Raw genomic sequence first — 18,994 nt, forward strand, 5'->3', positions numbered from 1 at the left:
AAATCCACTTGTTGCTATCAGTTTCATCTGACCATGCTTCTGTGAGCGGGGTCTGCCCCTGTGGGGACCCGGCCTGGTTTGGCTTCAGTGTTGACATGTGGGTTTGAGGAAGTGGCCTCCTTCCCATGCTGAATACGCACTCTCAACCCCCCTGTTTTTTTCATTGTCCCCAGTCACATAGCATACAAACTGCAGCCTCTTTCTTCCTCGATGAGGCAAAACTGAGCTCAATACTGGTTTATTGTGTGGACAAGGAGGATGTCCTTGCCATTGTCCTCTATTTACTTTTTATTTAAGCTTAAAACGGTTCACCTGTCTGTTTTATAATTTCTAAGACATGTATTACACTGAATTTAGAAAACTATTTGTTTAAAAAAAAAAAGGAATACTGTCCCACCAAACTGCTGAAGGTTTATTCTGACTCAATAAGGTTTCTTCACTTCTCTGACTGCTTTAGCCGAGTTAGGTTAGCAGACCGCTGCCAGTGTGACCAGCCGTGCAAGACTAAAGAGAAACAGCCCGCTCTAAAATCGCTGATCCAAAGAACCACTGAGCTTGACCCATTTCACATCGGAAGTCACAGGTCACCAGGCTCTTCTCACTGAAGGAAAAGACATGAGGGCCTTTTGCCGCTGTTGTTAAAAAAACATTCAGATTATGGAGCAGAACCCATAATCTTAAATATCTCTGAAGCAACCAGTTTCAAGTCAATGGCCAAAACTGAGTTGACAGTTTGAGGGATTACATGAGTCATGAGATAGTATGGATTAAGGGCAGGAGTGGATCTAAAATTGTGGATCAGTGGCAGGTGACTCTGAGCTTTGAGTGTTTTGTTCAGATGTGTGTTTTACGAACAGGGCTTCTTTCACAGATAATAATGAGGTACTAAATCAAATTTATGAAATGTTATCCTAAGTGATTCAAACTGAGTTTGTCACACAATAATCTAGTCGGACAAAGAAAGGCTGTAGTTTAAGAACGGGGAAAGTTGTTAGAAGTGTGTCTTTGCGGTCACTAATGGAGCAAAAAGAAGCCTCACTGCTCTTATTTAAACTTCGCCATGTTCAAGAGGGAGAGCGACAGAGCGTGGACGTGATGGGGTAACACAGATTTACAAGAAGCCAGCTCATTAAAGAAACCATACTAGGACAGAAATCTTCTATAAACGGACCATATATATCTATATTTGCACATGCCCCATTTTGGATTGAGAACACGAAACAGCATTATGCAGATGGTGCATGTGAATTGGAGGAAATGAAAAGTAAGGCAACTCTTTTTGAGGCCCAATAAAATGAGGTCTAGGAAAGCCCTAGCATTAAGTTATCATGTTTCCCTTACGAAATTAAAATGCCCCTTTTGATTCCTTCTTATCCCTGAGCAGATTGCTGTTATATGCCTCAGCGGCTCCTAACATGAACAAGATCATTTCCTCATTGTACTGTGTTGTTGAGGTGGTCTAAATGAAGCATTAGGCAAGGCAAGGCAACTTTATTTGTATAGCACATTTCAGCTTTGAATTCCCCTGTTTCAATAAGCTTTTTTTCTGTCTTTAGGTGGAAACAAACTAATGCCTCAGCCATTCCGGCTGAACTGGGCTTGGATATCTCTGGAAAGGGAATACTATTTAGTGGATGAGGACGCCAAATTCCTGGAGGTGACAATCAAACGCAGAGGCTACCTGGGAGAAACCTCCTTCGTCAGTAAGTGTTGACAGTCTTTATATTTTATATAATGACTAATAATACTATTGCTATACTTTATACTGTATGTATGCACAACCTATAGTGACTCTAAGATAAGTTAAACCTTCATTGTCATTGCACAAAGACCCACACAGCGAAATTGTGAGTGCCACAACTGTAGGTGCATTAAAGATAGTAAACAAGATATTCAATAAATAGCTAATAATAGAATAATTTATAGAATAACACTAAAAGACTTGACATGGTGTATGATAATTGTATGATTATTTTAATATTATTGCGGTATGATAAAGGCATGTTATTGGTTTGGATGTGTGTAAAGTGTTCTGATGGCCCAGACTACTCAACATGCCCTTATTAAACTGACAGGTTGACAAAGGATTATTGCCCCTTAAACTGTTTCCTTCAGCTGTGTTATGTTATTTATGTGCCAATTCAAAGGGCTAGCATTGCTATGAAACATCAGCATAACCCTCTCATTTCCAAATCTCTGCAGATTCATGTTAATCTGCAGGATGTCCTCTGAACACTACACTTAAATTGGAGATAACTCCAAACCAACACAACACTAATAACAATGTTTTGCAAAATCTTTTGTCTTCTTGTTTGACTGACCCTCCATTTCCTTGCTTGTCTGAAAGAGGTCTGATTGAGAGCACATATCACCTTTCTGGTAAAGGGCACAAGGAAATGTCAACATGCTGGTCTGTTTGGCTGCAACACACTTGCATGCGACAGATTTATGACAACATATGTTACCAACATGTACACTTCTTTCTTTGAAGAGGCAAGTAGATTGTAAAGGAACAAATAAGGAACATTATAGATGCAGCATAAACCCCAAAAATGTGTTGGAAAAAAATATATGTACCATGACTTTAGCGGTTTTTGACAGACAGAATTCATTCACCAAACCTACTGGACTAAAATAGGGTTAGGGTTAAAAAAAGAAGGTCGATTAACTTCTGTGTTTTTCATATCAGTCAGAATCCATTCACAATGCTAAAATTGTGCTCTCACAACTCCCATAGCTACCTAAAATAGCAATTAAATCTTTTGTCACTTGGAGCTCAAAACATGTACATCTTTGTCCTTCAGGTATTGCCACCAAGGATGGAACAGCTGAGAAGGACAAAGACTTCCGTGGTAAAGCCCAGAAGCAGGTCCAGTTCAACCCTGGCCAGACTATGGCAACCTGGAAGGTGAAAATCTTCACAGACCAGGAGTTTGAGACCTCGGAGACTTTTAAGATACAACTGTCCGACCCGGTCATGGCTGTGCTGGAGTTCCCTGACACCGCAACAGTCGAGATTGTGGATCCTGGAGATGGTAGAAATCTAAGAATCAAGTTTATTTAAACAAAGCCTCACCACCATAATGGCTGCCTACTGTAATTGAAAGACTTAAATGGATATATGATTGAATGAAAGCAGTTCTAATACACGTTTTCTTGTCATTTGTGTTTTCTTTTCCAAAACAGAATCCACTGTCTACATTCCTCAAGCAGAGTTCAAGATTGAGGAGGACGCTGGAGAGCTTTTAGTGCCGGTGCGGCGCTCAGGAGATGCCAGCCAGGAACTCATGGTCGTTTGTTTCACTCAGCAAGGTGAGATTAACCTGTTTGTAATTATTGTGGTCGTGGGTCAGGAGGTAGGGCAGTTTTCCTTTGTCTGTCTGTCTGTGTGTGTGTGTGTGTGTGTGTGTGTGTGTGTGTGTGTGTGTGTGTGTGTGTGTGTGTGTGTGTGCGTGTGTGTGTGTGTGCGTGTGTGTGTGTGCGTGTGTGTGCGTGTGTGTGCGTGCGCGTACTTAACGTTAAATTGTCTTTTAAAAGAGACATGGATTACAAAATATATATTATATATAGTTATATATAAATATATAAAAGAACAGAATATCAAAAGTTCCAAGATTACAGGTAAATACTTTTTATTGTATGTTTTATTGGTGCTCTATTTATTTTGACATACATACACCACTAGGGGCGCTACAAGCGCAAGATAGGTGAGTGGCATTACACACATTTTACTATTAATCAAATATTCATTGTCCAATCATCACAAATCTCTCAGAATATCTTCTCATAAGTAACTAGACCACAACCTAAAAGTTTCATTCAAATTCAATACCAGGAGGTGCTACACATGCAAACAAACTGCAGGTGATAGAGTGCAAATCAGGCTATGAATGACCAAATGTTTGTCCAATCAAAACAAAACCTCTAGGAAATGTCTACATAATAATAGGGAGAACTTTAAATGCACAATAACTGGACGTGGAATGATGCAAAGTAAGGTTCGAGCTTGGAATCGCAGCTTGCAACTTTTTTCGACATTATTTTTGTGTTCATCTGTTTTTCACAAACTGCCGTGAGCTGGCCTGAGCTACATATCACACTGAATTGAAAAAAAAAATGGTTTTGACAAATCAGTTGTAAGCATTTTAAACAAAGTGCACTGTTTGTCCAATTGTTACAAAGCTTGCAGGATATGTTTTATAACGACGTTGGACCACATGTGTGAAATTACTTTAAAGTCGCTATTGAGAAAAAAGTTTTGAACCCGTGAACCACTGCTTGCAGCTATTTTCGTTTATTATATTAGAGTAACATTCTCTAAAGTATAAACTTTTCTCTTTTGCATCCTGTGACTTTATTCTGCTAGCAACCCAACAATGACAACTGAAGTTGAATCTTCTGTCCTCTCTCTGTTCCCATAATTCCTCAGCCACCGCCACTGGCACCATACCCAGCACTGTGCTGTCCTACTCAGACTATATCACCCGACCTGAGGACCACAACAGTGTGCTGCGTTTTGACAAGGACGAGCGGGAGAAACTCTGTCGCATCATCATCATTGATGACTCCCTGTACGAGGAGGAAGAGAGCTTTAACGTCAGCCTCAGCATGCCTATGGGCGGCCAGGTGGGCGCCAACTTCCCAACCGCCAAGATCACCATCTTGGCAGACAGCGATGATGGTGAGTGAAGTCGCTGTAGATGAGCTTGTTCTGTGCTCTCACCCCAGAAAACGTAAAGATAGATGTGGTTACAGTGCTACTGACATTGTGGTGGCAGCTGTGGGTGATCCTGTTGCTCAGAGACCCTTTGATGCTTTCATTTTGGTATCTGCACGCTATTAATCCACAAAAAGTGCACAGGCGGCACAATAGTCGCCGAAACAAAAGCCCTGGATTCTGTACTTGCCTTAGTGGCTTTACAGTATTTTTAGGTCCATTACCCTTTCTGTGCCTAAGTCACAAGCTTTGTTTACACACTCTGTTTCTTTATCCTCATATTCTGTCTGCCTGCATCTGTCTGTCTGAGTGTTTAAAACACGATAACAATAGACAGGTGTTGAGATGGCGAATGGCAGCCTCAGTTGATGTTATGCTACGCTGTAGCCTGTCTGACAGATAAAAGGGCTTTAAACCTCACTGTGCTCCTCAAGCTCCCCCCCCCCAGTCCTCATTGGCATTCAGGGGAGCTCAGGGGAAACAGAGGGCATGCCTTTGTCTGCCGGGACCAAAAGGCAGGTGGTGGAGAGAGAGGGACCATTGTGCAGGGAATCTAATTGACTGGCATGTTTTTACTCTTTCCCCCATTTGATGGTATTCAGGCCTACATTGCCTGTTTCTTTTAAGATAGTTAAAGACTTTTAACTTAAGAAGGAATATTTTTAGCTATAAATCACTTATACATCATTGATTTGATTTGATCCATCAAAGAAAATGTCTTAACAAATTTGACAATTTAGAGCCCCAACATTTTTTAATTGCTTGAGGCCCTTCTTGTCTTTCTTTTGCTAACAGTTATAGAAATCATTTTGTCTTCCTCACGTTTCTTCTCTATATCTCCAACCTTTCACTGAGGCAAATGTTCTGGACTTGCTTGTGGTAGTGACAGGTGCCTCGCGGAGAAAGCCTCCCTCCCAAACAATTTGGAACATGAGTACAATTGAACTTTATGTAAAAAATAATCAGTGTGCATTCCCAGACGTGAAGAAACAAGAGAAGACTCCTCTGTGTAAACCTCTATTGTGGTTTTACTTCTTGGTGGGTCCTGAAGTAACACCCCATCATAAATCTGGTTCAGAGAGAGAGAGAGAGAGAGTATGCGTGTTTGCATGCGTCTATGTGTGAATCCATCTGCCTGTCTGAGTAAACTTGTGGTTTGGACTCTTGCCAACATTGAGCCTCCATTGTTAATGTATTTGTTTGGCTCTTCCTCCCACTGATATTTAAGGTTGCCATGTTGGCACTCATTGCCCCATATAACCCCTCTTCTCATTCTCCCTTGTACTAAACAACTGCCTTGGAGGCGGCGAAGCACTGAACGAGTGCCAGAAAGTCATCCTTCATTATCAGTTGCCTGTTGCAGCATCTGTCCAATTCTAAATCTAGATCAGCTAATTCTAATGAAGCTTCAATAACTTAGAACACCTCTGTGTTTCAGCCTATGGCTCAGTGGGTTGAGCAGGCGAACATGCTTATGCCTCGATGCAGAGGTCAAGGGTTTGAGTCTGACCTGAGACTATTTCCTGCATGTCTTCCCCCTCTCTCCCCTTTCTCATCTTGCTGTCCTGTCAAATTAAAGGTGGAAAAAGCCCCCCAAAAATGTATTTGATTGTTCCGAAGTCAAATTACAATATCCCAAACTCCTTAATTGCCACACATGGTCTAGAGTATATAACATGTACTGTATTTGTCAACATCAGCCACAATTCAACTTTTCATTGTAAGAGGAATAGTGTTTAATTCATCAGGATTGATCAGGGTGGATTATTGCAAATAATAAATAAATACAAATGGTTTATTAGCAATGAGAAACCCTGAGCATTCATTATTATATTACCAATGTATAGTCCTGCATAATAATGAGGAAAAATACATTTTTACACAAATTTACTAATTACTACTTACAAACCCTTTATAAAGTGTGCCTTTTTTAGAATTGGCACCATATTTTACATTTTACGTCTTTTCTCTCTCTTTGCCTTACTTTAAAGTCCGAAAAGTTAAAGTTTCGAGTTTGTGCTGCTATCAGTGGATCTCTAAGAACACTGACTGAAGACAGTGTGATGACAACACGCTTTATATAGAAGTGAGAAGAGATGAATTGACAATTTGTTCCAGGGGTCTGAATTCTTGCCCTCAGCCTTGCAAAGTGGAGGGTTACTTCTCTGTCTCTGCCAAACCGTCGCCATACTGCTTATCATCTGCTCTATCATCAGAAACTGGGAACATCCCTTCACTCATGCACACACAAGCACAAGCCTTATTCTTCAGGTGTATCCGCGGCCCTTTGGCGTTGAGTTCAGACAGAGCTGTCTGGATATAGATAAGTGGGGGAGGAAGGTGAAGGAGAGCAGGATAAGAGGGATGACAGCTCTCTTCCTGTGCTGAGTCAGAAAATTAGGGAGCTGGCTCAGCCATTCATGACAATTTGTCCCTGAGCACGGCTCGAATACAAGCTTATGTTGCTATGTCTTTCACAGAAGCAACCTTTGGTCTGACAAACAGCAGAACTGAAGGAAGGCTTGGGAATCCCCAAGAGTTTTGTTGTCATTATTTAGAATTCCTCAAGGGGGTGGCAGAAACTACGTACTATAGCTTTAATCATTCACCCATTGCACTTTCCTATTATTCCCAAATCCCATAGAGCCCTCGCTGTATTTCGGGGAACCCGAGTATGTCGTGGAGGAAAGTTCAGGCTACGTTGAGGTCAAGGTCTGGAGAACAGGGACCGACCTCTCTAAGACGGCTACTGTAACAGTGCGCTCCAGGAAGAGTGAGCCTGTCTCTGCAGAAGGTAAAATCAGCAGTGCCACAGAATGAACAGCATTTAGCTATTATTTTGAATTACTGTGTTAGTTCATGGTTTCCTCTCTATCTGGCAGCTGGACTGGACTATGTTGGCATTAGTCGCAACTTAGACTTTGCTCCTGGAGTGACAATGCAGACATTCAGAGTGACCATCCTGGATGATCTGGGTCAGCCGGAGCTGGAGGGGCCGGAGACCTTCGACCTCATGTTACGGATGCCCATGAATGCTGTGCTGGGAGAACCGAGCAAGACCACCATCACCATTAATGATTCAGTCACTGACGGTGAGTGTCAAGCACCCATACAAACCTTAACTGTGTATAGTGTGTTCCAAGCCTACAGTAACTTTAAAGTAGATTCTATATGAAGTGAGTCAAGTATGATTGTTGACATTTGTTTAAAATCAATGAACTGAAATTTGATCCTTTAGGTATAATTCTAGAAAAACATATTTTGTTTTAATCCCCCTAATTAGTATTACTTAAACAAATTTTTTGAAACACACAATAATGTGTTTTTTAGAGGAAATAAGGATATTTAAGTAATAGAACATTTACAAAGTGATTATACAAATACTTTAAATGTCCTGGCCAATGTCTTGGTATGGGTCTATAGTTGCTTTTGTACACGTATGAATAATGGTTTAAACTTAAGAAATTTTAAAAGTTTAATTTTTGATTTAGTTTAGATTTTCTTTTCTCTGTCATTTTCTTCACTCGAACGCAGTGAAACTCTGGTAACAAACCAATTGCTGTCTTTACAGTGCCAAAGGTTCAGTTTAAGGAAGGAAACTACAAGGTGGATGAGTCTGATGGGGAGGTAACTGCCATAGTGTACCGCAGTGGAGACGTGAGCCTCCGGTCCACAGTGCGCTGTTACACTCGCCAGGGCTCCGCCCAAGTCATGATGGACTACAGTGAAAGACCCAATACTGACGCATCAACCATAACTTTCCTACCAGGTAAGACCTTGCCTATCCCTCTTAATCTCTCTGTCCCTCTACATCCAGAAGCACTTTTCCGAGTATGTTGACCATTTTTCTCCAGGTGAAACTGAGAAGCCGTGTGTGGTCAGCCTGATGGACGATTCCATCCATGAAGACGATGAGGAGTTCCGTCTTGTCCTGGGAACTCCCAAGAGCAAGTCTCCTTATGGAGCTTCTATCGGGGAGCAGAAGGAAGCGCTGGTCACAGTCACAGACGGGAAAGACAGTATGTACTTTACCAACATAAAGAAAAAAATCAAATGAACACACATAACCAAGAGAATGGTTGTATGATATAATTAAAAACCAATACGAATAAAAACCAAAAAGAATAAACGGTGGGTGTGGAAAATAAAAACACCTCTCTTAAGAACCTTGAGCAAAGCGCTTCACTCCTGTGAAACCGGTAAGCAACAAATGGGAAGCTGGATTATGCTGCAAATAAGTGCAAATTAATTTGACATTTATACATCATAAACAAATATATATATACGGTATATATGTATATAAAATATGAAAGAATTAAGTATTCTGCTGCATCTAAAAAGACGGAATTTCCAACAACGGCAACTACATTTAAGTGTTCTTCTGTTCTTGTAAACTCTTCTATTTGTACATTTGCGAAAATAACAATGTAGATGTTGTTTTGGCTCATTTGCAATTCAAATGTTCTTTCTTTTCTAGAGCCCATCATCCGTTTCTTTGAGATCAAATACAGTGTACGGGAACCTCAGGTCAAAGGTGACGTGGCGACAGTGCAGATTCCCATCCTGCGCGTTGGAGACACCTCAAAGGTCTCAGTGGTGAGAGTGCACACCAAGGACGGCTCAGCAACCTCCGGAGAAGACTACAACCCGCTGTCAGAAGGTAAGAACATGGTTGGGTGGCCGCAAAGTGACGCAGTAGCTTGTACAGTGCCTCTTGATATGAATTTACATTGGAGATATCTGATCAAAACTCACTTCGCGGTCTTTATGTCTAAGATGTTGAGTTCAAAGAGGGTGAGACCAAACACTTTGTGGAGATTGAGATCCTGTATGACGGTCAGAGAGAGATGAGAGAGGCCTTCACTGTACACATGAAGCCTGATGACAACATGGTGGCTGAAATACAGGTAACACAAAGGTTACACAGCACATACACACAAACAAATATAAACCAGTAGCGAGTCCTACATGTGCACATGTACTGTGCTGCATATCTACACACGTGAGCATGCGCCCCTGTCATGTCATTCTGTGCTAAAATAGCCAGGCAGCAGCTGGCATTGCTGTCAGCAGGCCTGAACCACAGAGTCTTATAAAAAGCCTTTCCCTCTGGAATGAGATGCTGAGGGGAATGTCCCTGCAGAGCCAAACAGTAGACAAACCTATTAACAGAACTGTGAGATTCTACCCATGTACTCTATATTTGGCATGTACCGCTCAAGTGACAAATTCAGATATGTTAGGTACCACAGTTTGAGGTTATATTAAAGGACTGATGAAAGAAGTTTATACTTTGGCATGAATGATCAATGAGATTGGTGGAGTTGGAGTCTTGAGCTAATGATGCATTTCCTCTTTTTGCTAGATGAACAAGGCCATTGTGTACATTGAGGAGATGGACAGTGTGGCAGATGTTACCTTCCCCGCCGTGCCCCAGGTGGTTTCCCTGCTAATGTATGATGACACAGCTAAATCCAAAGACAAGCCCCACCCGCCGAATGGATACCCTGTTGTGTGCGTGACGGTGAGTGCAATGCAACTGCTGCTTACGAGAGCCACACACACCTGCAAATTTCTTTAATTAGTCAGTTGCTATCTGTCTTGTTATCCCTTGCAGGCTTGCAACCCTAAGTACCACGACTTTGACAAAACGGGTTCCATCTGCTCTGCGGAGAACATCAACGACACTCTGACTCAGTATCGCTGGCTGGTCAGCGCCCCCACCGGGTCAGATGGAGTGACCAGCCCCATGAGGGAGGTGGACACTAATACTTTCTTCACCAACACCAAGTCCATCACTTTGGATTCAATCTATTTCCAGACCGGTTCAAGGGTTCAATGTGCTGCAAGAGCCTTCAACGCCAATGGAGATGCCGGTCTGGAGCTGTCCAGTCCCATTGCTGTGATCAGCAAGGAGGAGGGTGGGTGGAGGACTGATCCAACAGCCCCAAATACATATTTGGTATAGAGTTGATTGGTTGAACTGACTTCTTCTTCTTGCAGGTATGTGTCAGCCCCGTATCCCAGGCACTGTTGGAGCCGAACCTTTCTCTGCTAAGATCCGCTACACCGGTCCAGATGACCCAGACTTCCCCAACCTCATGAAGCTGACTATCAACATGCCTCACATGGATGGTGAGCAGTAAACTTGTGTTGCGACCATTGATATACGTATATAGTCTTTAATGTTCAGTAACTAAACAAAGACACAATAAATGAACAGGTTTTTGACTCTCAACAGGTATGTTACCAGTGATCTCAACAAGACCTCTGTCCAACTTTGAGCTCACCCTGAGCCCAGACGGCACTCGTGTAGGCAACCACCGCTGCTCCAACTTGCTGGATTTCAATGAGATCCAAACAGGCCACGGCTTCATCACAGATGCAACGAAGAACCCTGAAATCATTGGCGAGACATCACCCTACCAGTACAGCCCGATCATGCGCTCAGCCAACTCATTGCGTTTCTACAGGAACCTCAACTTGGAGGCCTGCCTCTGGGAGTTCACCACTTACTACGACATGTCAGAGCTGCTGAATGACTGTGGCGGCTCCATAGGCACCGATGGACAGGTAGGACATACATAAAGAAACACGCTATACAAAATCAAAAATCCTAAAGGCCTCGTTAGACCAGCATTTACTGATCAGTAGATTCTCTTCCGGGGTGGAATTAAATCAATGAAACTCACAAAGAGATACTACTACGGATCCAACATTATCCTCGACTATGACTAATTTACCTCTCATTTAGGTGCTGAACCTGGTCCAGTCCTACGTCACCCTGCGTGTTCCTCTGTTTGTGTCCTACGTCTTCCACTCTCCAGTGGCTGTGGGAGGCTGGCAGCACTTTGACCTGCAGTCAGAGCTCAAACTCACCTTTGTGTACGATACCGCTATTCTTTGGCAGGACGGCATCGGCAGCCCACCTGAGGCTGAGCTACAAGGTATGTTCTTTTAGACCGATGCTGCACCCTGCTGGTGCTGACAGTCCATTTGTGAAGCACTGTAAAACTTTGTTCTCTGTTCTCATAGGCGCCATGTACCCAACCAGTATGCGTATAAATGAGGAGGGACGTCTGGTGGTCAACTTCAAGACAGAGGCTCGCTTCAGGGGACAGTTTGTTATGTCTCATTCAGGTAAGAGGGCGGCGCCCACACACACGTGCCCTAAAGCAAACCAGTGTGGTCATTCTACACAGCAACTATTGGACCTATTGGATTACCCTGTGCCTAAAATCTTCTCTTCATCTATTTCTGGAGTTCCACATTAGGGGTCCTTCCTGTGTGAAAGTCCCAGAGGTCATTTCAGCAAAATGTCAAAATGACCCTTCAGCGTTTACAGTTAGGAAGCAAGTGGCACAAACAATGTAAACGGTTAAATACAAGTAGACACTAGTAATACAAGTAGCAGTAATACAAGTAGACACTGTTGCTAGTTCTAGTTTGGACAACATGCAGCTTTAAAGGTTTATGACTGTGTACATGTTTGTTTTCAGGAACCAGCGTGTCATCCATGGTGATGTGTGCCGACCACCCCGGGCTGACATTCACTCTCGCCCTGGTCCGGACCGAGCCCACTTACAACCAGCCCATGCAGCAGTGGAGTTTTGTCTCAGACTTTGCTGTGAGTCGATCAAAACTTGCCAGCTTTGGTGAAATGATCATAAACCTTATCGACAGTTTTGACATTGTTTCTATGTTTTTGTGGGACTTCTAGGTGCGAGACTACTCTGGGACCTACACAGTGAAGTTGATCGCCTGCATTGCATCACCTAATGGGGAGTTTAGCATCCCTCCTGTCTGCCATCCAAGAGAGCCACTTACATTTGACATGGACATTCGCTTCCAGCAGGTTAGCCTTAAGATTCCAACACAAATCCCCCCCGGCATTATCTAGTTATAGATTCTTGGTCCAAAGCAAAGAACACAGATGTTGTTTTTTTTAAGATTACACTGCAAAAATACCATCTTAACAATCATAAAGACTTAAGTAACATGTAATTGTTTCCAGGGCAGTTCCATTTGTGAGGAAAAGTTCTCAAGATTGCTGCCAATTGCTGCTTTCATTACCACCCAGACTATGTTCTTTGTACGGTAACTCTTGTTCTGTGCTCTAGGTGAGTGACCCAGTTGCAGCTGAGTTTAGCCTCAACACTCAGATGTTCCTGCTGTCCAAGAAAGAGTTGTGGTTGTCTGACGGCTCCATGGGCTTTGGAGAGGGAACTGACGCTGCTTTTTCCGATGGTACTACCATACTGCCACCTAGTGGATCTTAGTAAACATTACAGTTGAGAACAATTTACTGTCTGAGGATTCCATGTTATAGTGGCACTTACCATTTCCTCTGTTCTTTGCTTCAGGTTCCATCATCTACGGTCGTGTAATGGTGGACCCTGTCCAGAACCTGGGTGACTCCTTCTCCTGCAGCATTGAGAAAGTCTTCCTCTGCACTGGAGCAGATGGCTACGTTCCCAAGTATAACCCAACCAACAAGGAGTACGGCTGCCTGGCAGACGCTCCTTCTCTGCTGTACAGATTCAAGATCCTGGTAAGCTGCAATGAAACCACAAAGGCAATACTTTAAGTTGTTGTTAAGGCCAAAAGAAAAGTAGAGGTCATTTCTGATTCCTGTGTGTTGTTCTGCAGGACAAAGCCCAGCCGGAGACTCAAGCTTCAGTATTTGGTGATGTTGCTTTTAAGGCCACGCTGGCTCAAGACACACCTGGAGGTCTGCCTTTGGTCAGACAACCAGGATCAGATGGCTTCTCACTCTCCTCATCTCCACTTTTCCAGGTCTGTATTCTGAAATTATATTATATTCATACGTTGCATAAACACATACCTACAGAAGAGACAGACTCAAACATGCATTTCTTCTACAGGTGGCTGCTGGTCGGGAGTGGTTCATCCACACTATTTACACAGTCCGCTCCAGAGAAAATGCCAACCGCAACATTGGCAAACGCAGTGTGGAGTACCTGCATCACAGTATGTCTTCTGTTGAGCAGCCCGAGACCTCCAACATGGCCACCCACCGCCACCGCCGTGCCGCCCTTGCTCTTTCTGACCTTGGTGTGGCCCAGGACATCGGTGTAGAAAACAACCGGGGCACCAACATCCAGCACATCGCTCTAGACCGGTCAGACCGCATGGTGGTCAGCCAGCGCCAGCCCTGGTCCCCTAACCGTGACCCCCTCCTGGACCGCCCCCTACTGGAAAGTTCTGGCAGAGAACTGGCTGACACCTCCACTGTGCCCATGTTAGTGGGCCTCGCAGGTCTGATCCTTCTCATCTGCCTCATTGCTACCATTGTCATTCTGCTGCTGTGGTGCAAGAAGAGGGAAAAGAAGACCCAGTTCCCTCCTTACACCACCTCCTCTTCTTCTGCCTACAATGGCTACAGCCAAGGCCCAGCGGGCATGTGGAGCAGCTCAGACAACTCTGAAGTCTAGATGTGGACCGCCCTTCACCACAAATACCTGCCCCCCATTAAAAAGACTGTGATAGTCTCCTCCACCATTGTGCCTTCAAAGCCCAACTATTGTAGCACTGAATAGAGCCCAGTACAACCTGTGGACAGTACAATATGTCAGTTCTTGGGGTCTACATGCAGAGAATGCACCAGTTTTGGGAGGCTTATGGATCTCTGATTATGGTTAGTTCTAGCTGTAATGTACTGTAGGTTTTTGCCTTTTTTGCTTAGAATTGCGTTAGAATCATAGATGTTTGAAAAAGCCCCTCACAATGATTCACCTGCTTCATTGGTTGCCAAGTTGTAAAATATCCCACTTTATCCAGTGTTTGCAAATGCATGAAAATCCCAATTTAGTAAATACAATTCTTTCACATATAAAAAGGCAAACAGGTTTAAATTTCATGAAAGAAATTAATTTTATATATTCCTCCTTTAAAAATAACTAGTTCACCAAGTTTTTTTATAACTGTAATTCAGTGTGTTCATTATTTTGTTTTGTGGAGAGAAGAGCAAAATGGACGGAATGTTAGTTGAGCTGACCTTAATGAATGATGTGATACATGATTTTTAGTATTGGTATTTATCTGTTGTGCTAAAAAAAGCCTGCCTAAGAAAGTATACCTGCCCACTGGTGAGTAACAATACCATGGTGTCATTGAAAGGGATTGTAAATGTAATTTTAGTCGTTTGAGAATGCAGAAATACACTTTTTTTTGGTCAATGTGGATGTAATCAGATGCAAAACTATCTGTGTATATATATATATATATATATATCAATGTAAGGCTATGAAAAAAGGTATTACTACACCCTGGTGAAACTTGAAAAAATTCTAAACTGAACCGCTTTCTGGTTTGTCGATCAAGTCCTGAAAAAATATGTCTGGTATAAAAGTTGTAATTCTTCTACAGGTACATTTTAACGTGCCTGGTGTTAGTAGACTTTTATGGCTTATTCATTTTGTGTTTGGATGTATGCACACTTCAACTGCCAAATATAAATGTCCTTTTTTGAATCAGTGTCTTATTCATTACACATTTTTAAAAAAACGGGAGGTTTATTTGTGGCGTTCAAAAAGACATTTTCTACTTCACATAGGAAGATAAAAGAACAAACGTTTTCCTAAAAATAAAAGGGTACATTTTGTTTTGAGCAATGGAATGTGGTACAACCAACAGGCATAAATACATTTATTTCAATTAAGTACTAGTAAAAAAAAAAGGACTAGCAAACAAAAAACTAAATCAGCACAGCTGCAGTGTTTAGGCAAGTGACAAGGCAGGCTTGTAAGGAGCACTTCCCAAAACCTAATACAACGAGGTCAGTCCATCAGGTTCTTTTACACAGTACATCATCAGCCTGCAAAACAAACCGGTATTAGGACTAACGATACTGGAGCTGGCCGCAGCCCTCAAATTCTGACATGGTATGCAGTAGATTTATGTTGTGCAGCTTCACAACTTAAGCTTTTTCCTGCGTCCACGACCATCTGGGGTTGCCTCTGACTTCCGTTTCTGGGCCTAGGAAAGAGGAGAACATTATTAGGGAAGACTTCCCAAGCATTGACAGAAAAGTCGGTGCTGTCCAGATAAAGACAGGGCTGGTTAGCAAACTGCAATACTTTCTATTTTGGCAAAGTTGGCAGTCATAGTGAGTTTAGACAAACAAACATGCACCATTTCAAAAAAGGGAAAAAACTTTCTTCAATTTAAAAAAAAATATGAACAACCCAGAGAGCATCAATTAACAAGTGGTTTGCATCCTCTAATATGACATTTGTAACTTACTGAGCCACTCTTCGGGCCACGTTTCTTCTTCTCAGCCTTCTCCCTCTCCTCCAGCTCCATGTTCTCTCTCTCTATCAGTGTAATCAGGGTGTTGCATCGCCTCTGAAGCTCCTGCACACGCACATATCACCACACAGTTTATATTTTAGGCAACACTTTTATAACACTATCCACAATACTAATGAAAATACAGGAGATGCCAACCCTTACCATGGCAGTCCTGGATTTGAGGAACCAGTCAAAGCGGAACTGAGGCGAGTTGCGTATGCACTGACGCAGCTCGTCATACACGCTCTCCTTGTCGAAGCCCAGCTTGTGGAGCATACAGATAAGGAAGCGGTCCTCCTCCTCTGTGTAGTTCTTGCCTTTGTTGGTGCCGTAGGAGATACGGAGCTGATGGAAGGGAGCCTTGTAGCGACCGATCTGGGCGAGGAGATGAGAAACATATTGAGGGTCTGTTATTGATAAATCAGGATGAGCAGACATAGGATGAAGACCCAATTAAAGGATTAGAGCGCGATTTAGAGTTTAAGTGATTAACGCAATGCTTGATGAGATAAACTCATTAGGTTGTTTAAACAAGAAATTATAGCCAAATGGTTGATGGCTACCTTTGAGTCCAGGGCTTTCTTGATACTAATCCTTCTCTGGATCCTGGCCTCTCCTCTCTCTATCTGGGCCATAATCTTCTCAATGTCCTGCAGCTCATTACAGCGCTCCCAGAATACAGCTGAAGGAACAAAACACAAACATGAATTTCCTAAAAATACAAAGTCAAGCGTTTTGGATTGCCTGCAGAATACAGTAAGTCATTACCAGAATATTCCATGACCTCCTCTGGCGTTTTCCCCTCAACTTCCCTGGCAATATTCTCAATATCATCTCTTCCCCACTTCTCGTTGGCTTTGATGAACTGGTTGAAGTCACGTTTGTTCCAAATAGTAAATCCCTGCAATGAAGGTGCAGTTTATCAAAATATGCACAATCTAGGCCCAGACACAAAACATTTAATTTGGACTTGCGGCATATTAGCCATAAATGTATTGTATCTAGCGAGAATGACCAGTACCTGTTGCAGCAGGTTCTCCTTCTCCTCCAGTTCCTCCTCTGCAAGAGCCTCAGCCTCGTCGATTTTACCCTGCTCTTCTTTCTGGAGCTGGGCTGAATTTGGCATTTCTGGATTACGGGGAACCTGCAGGGACACAGCCAGACTGACTCAGAGACATTTCTAAACACATTCCTACTCCAACCAAATGTGTACAGATGAACCATTTCTCATCTGGAAAACAAGTCAGTACCTTGTAGCCTATGGTCTTTCTGTAGAACAGAATTTCCTTTTCCAGAAGCTCAAACAGACGCGGGGGGAAGAACTGAAAGTCCTGGACATTTGGCTGCTTGGGAGGACGAGGAGCCTGGGAAACGGAGTCACACAAAATGCTATGACAAACGGTTTACCTCAACCAGGACAGCATGTCGTCCATGATAAGAGCATTGTCATTAAAGTTGCATTAATGCTTTAAATCCTAAGGGTGTTGGTCCCTACCTTGGGTGCTTTGGGCTCACTGACTCGCAGAGCCTCTCTGAAGTAAGCATCCACAGCGTAATTGGCTTTCCTTTCTCTCTTGGGTGGCTCGATCCAGTTGGTAATGACCTGAATGAAAAAGCAAGAAGGGAAACAATGTTCAAAGATTCAAGTCGTGGGAATTAAAGACTACTGAATGAATACAGATTTGTTAGTCGTTTTACCTTTTTCTTCTCTCTATAATCTTCTCCTTCGAATGTGTACACACTGCTGTTCTCTGTGTCCATGGTGAAGTTTCTCAGAGTGCTCTCACCCAGTGAAGACAGCTTCTCCTTCATCTCCATGGTCTAGCAAAAGACAAGATCAGAATTTTAACGTTGTGGTAGATATTTTATTTCATTTTTTTAAACTGGACACAAAAATGCATTGATTTTCTCTAATGCATCCTGACTCACCTTCCTTTCACCTCTCTCCAGGATGGCATCAATGTCATCGTCTGTGATCTCACTCTCTTTGGAGGCAAACACATGTGTGGCACCGTGGCGGATGATGGACAGCATCTCGTCCTTTCCCAGCTTGTTTGCGCTCGGATCCACAAGTCTTCCTGTTAAACAAACAGAAGTCAGCTTAATCCAATCTCCTATGGGTCTTTTCTGTAAAGTACCAATTTTACATTTCTCTGAAACCCCTTCTGTACAAACAAACCAATTGTGAATACCGATGAGGCAGGAAAGAGGAGTTACCTTGCTGGATCACAATGGAGTCCAGGCGCAGTTTCATCTCGGCCCTCTCCACAATCCTCTCCTCCACTGTGTTTTCAGTGATGAAACGAAAGACGCGTACCTGCTTCTGTTGACCAATCCTGTGAGCTCGGTCCTGAAAATAAAGATTAAACTGGTCATGTCCCCTGCATCGGAAAGTTCTACAGTAACCACTGTCATTTCACACAATCAGACCCAGTAACTCCTTACTACTAGATAAAGTAGTAGTAGTAGTAGAGTACTGACCATGGCCTGAAGATCGACTTGGGGGTTCCAGTCCGAGTCGTACAGGATGACCACATCCGCCGTAGCCAGGTTGATACCCAGTCCTCCAGCTCTGGTGCTCAACATGAAAATGAACTTAGAGCTGTTGGGCTCATTGTATGCGTTGATAGAGACCTGAAAACACACAAAGGGTTTACCAAAAAAATGAAACTTGTTTTACGAAACCCATCTTATGGTTTCCTTAGACGATCAAACGGTCATCAGTCAAATGAAATCTCTCATGCGACATCTTCTGAAACAAGATCCCAGCACCACACCTGTCTCTCCTCGTGCGGCGTCTGGCCGTCCAGGCGGCAGTAGCCATAGTTCCTCCACATGCAGTAGTCCTCCAAGATGTCCAGCACCCTGGTCATCTGACTGAAGATGAGCACACGAGAACCTGGGAGGAAGGAAAGAGGGTAGAATAAGTCAGTGGAATGTAGAAATATCACTTTATAATAATAA

The 18,994-nt window shown here is 43.0% G+C and overlaps 2 protein-coding genes across 2 annotated transcripts in view; one reads left to right on the plus strand and one right to left on the minus strand.

Moving 5' to 3' along the window:
- frem3 (Fras1 related extracellular matrix 3) overlaps positions 1-15,200 on the plus strand; it is a 29,160-nt gene extending 13,960 nt beyond the window's left edge. The window contains exons 3-24 of the mRNA XM_034899266.1: positions 1,557-1,703; positions 2,805-3,035; positions 3,187-3,312; positions 4,430-4,681; positions 7,362-7,511; positions 7,600-7,809; positions 8,289-8,486; positions 8,572-8,736; positions 9,195-9,377; positions 9,494-9,624; positions 10,083-10,241; positions 10,335-10,638; positions 10,721-10,852; positions 10,959-11,290; positions 11,472-11,664; positions 11,753-11,857; positions 12,217-12,344; positions 12,438-12,572; positions 12,838-12,964; positions 13,081-13,268; positions 13,367-13,513; positions 13,603-15,200. Of these exons, the coding sequence (XP_034755157.1) occupies positions 1,557-1,703; positions 2,805-3,035; positions 3,187-3,312; positions 4,430-4,681; positions 7,362-7,511; positions 7,600-7,809; positions 8,289-8,486; positions 8,572-8,736; positions 9,195-9,377; positions 9,494-9,624; positions 10,083-10,241; positions 10,335-10,638; positions 10,721-10,852; positions 10,959-11,290; positions 11,472-11,664; positions 11,753-11,857; positions 12,217-12,344; positions 12,438-12,572; positions 12,838-12,964; positions 13,081-13,268; positions 13,367-13,513; positions 13,603-14,172 (4,313 nt within the window). The 3' untranslated portion in view covers positions 14,173-15,200. The remainder of the gene's footprint in view (positions 1-1,556; positions 1,704-2,804; positions 3,036-3,186; positions 3,313-4,429; positions 4,682-7,361; positions 7,512-7,599; positions 7,810-8,288; positions 8,487-8,571; positions 8,737-9,194; positions 9,378-9,493; positions 9,625-10,082; positions 10,242-10,334; positions 10,639-10,720; positions 10,853-10,958; positions 11,291-11,471; positions 11,665-11,752; positions 11,858-12,216; positions 12,345-12,437; positions 12,573-12,837; positions 12,965-13,080; positions 13,269-13,366; positions 13,514-13,602) is intronic.
- Positions 15,201-15,372: 172 nt separating this feature from the next.
- Positions 15,373-18,994, minus strand: part of smarca5 (SWI/SNF related, matrix associated, actin dependent regulator of chromatin, subfamily a, member 5) — an 8,730-nt gene continuing 5,108 nt past the window's right edge. The window contains exons 12-24 of the mRNA XM_034899300.1: positions 18,808-18,929; positions 18,512-18,664; positions 18,248-18,380; positions 17,960-18,108; positions 17,729-17,851; positions 17,526-17,633; positions 17,281-17,394; positions 17,052-17,174; positions 16,799-16,931; positions 16,594-16,712; positions 16,193-16,405; positions 15,983-16,093; positions 15,373-15,715 (exon numbers count right to left, since the gene is read on the minus strand). Of these exons, the coding sequence (XP_034755191.1) occupies positions 15,650-15,715; positions 15,983-16,093; positions 16,193-16,405; positions 16,594-16,712; positions 16,799-16,931; positions 17,052-17,174; positions 17,281-17,394; positions 17,526-17,633; positions 17,729-17,851; positions 17,960-18,108; positions 18,248-18,380; positions 18,512-18,664; positions 18,808-18,929 (1,667 nt within the window). The 3' untranslated portion in view covers positions 15,373-15,649. The remainder of the gene's footprint in view (positions 15,716-15,982; positions 16,094-16,192; positions 16,406-16,593; positions 16,713-16,798; positions 16,932-17,051; positions 17,175-17,280; positions 17,395-17,525; positions 17,634-17,728; positions 17,852-17,959; positions 18,109-18,247; positions 18,381-18,511; positions 18,665-18,807; positions 18,930-18,994) is intronic.

This window comes from Etheostoma cragini, chromosome 2 (genome assembly GCF_013103735.1).
Source record: "Etheostoma cragini isolate CJK2018 chromosome 2, CSU_Ecrag_1.0, whole genome shotgun sequence".
Classification (NCBI taxonomy): Eukaryota; Metazoa; Chordata; class Actinopteri; order Perciformes; family Percidae; genus Etheostoma; species Etheostoma cragini.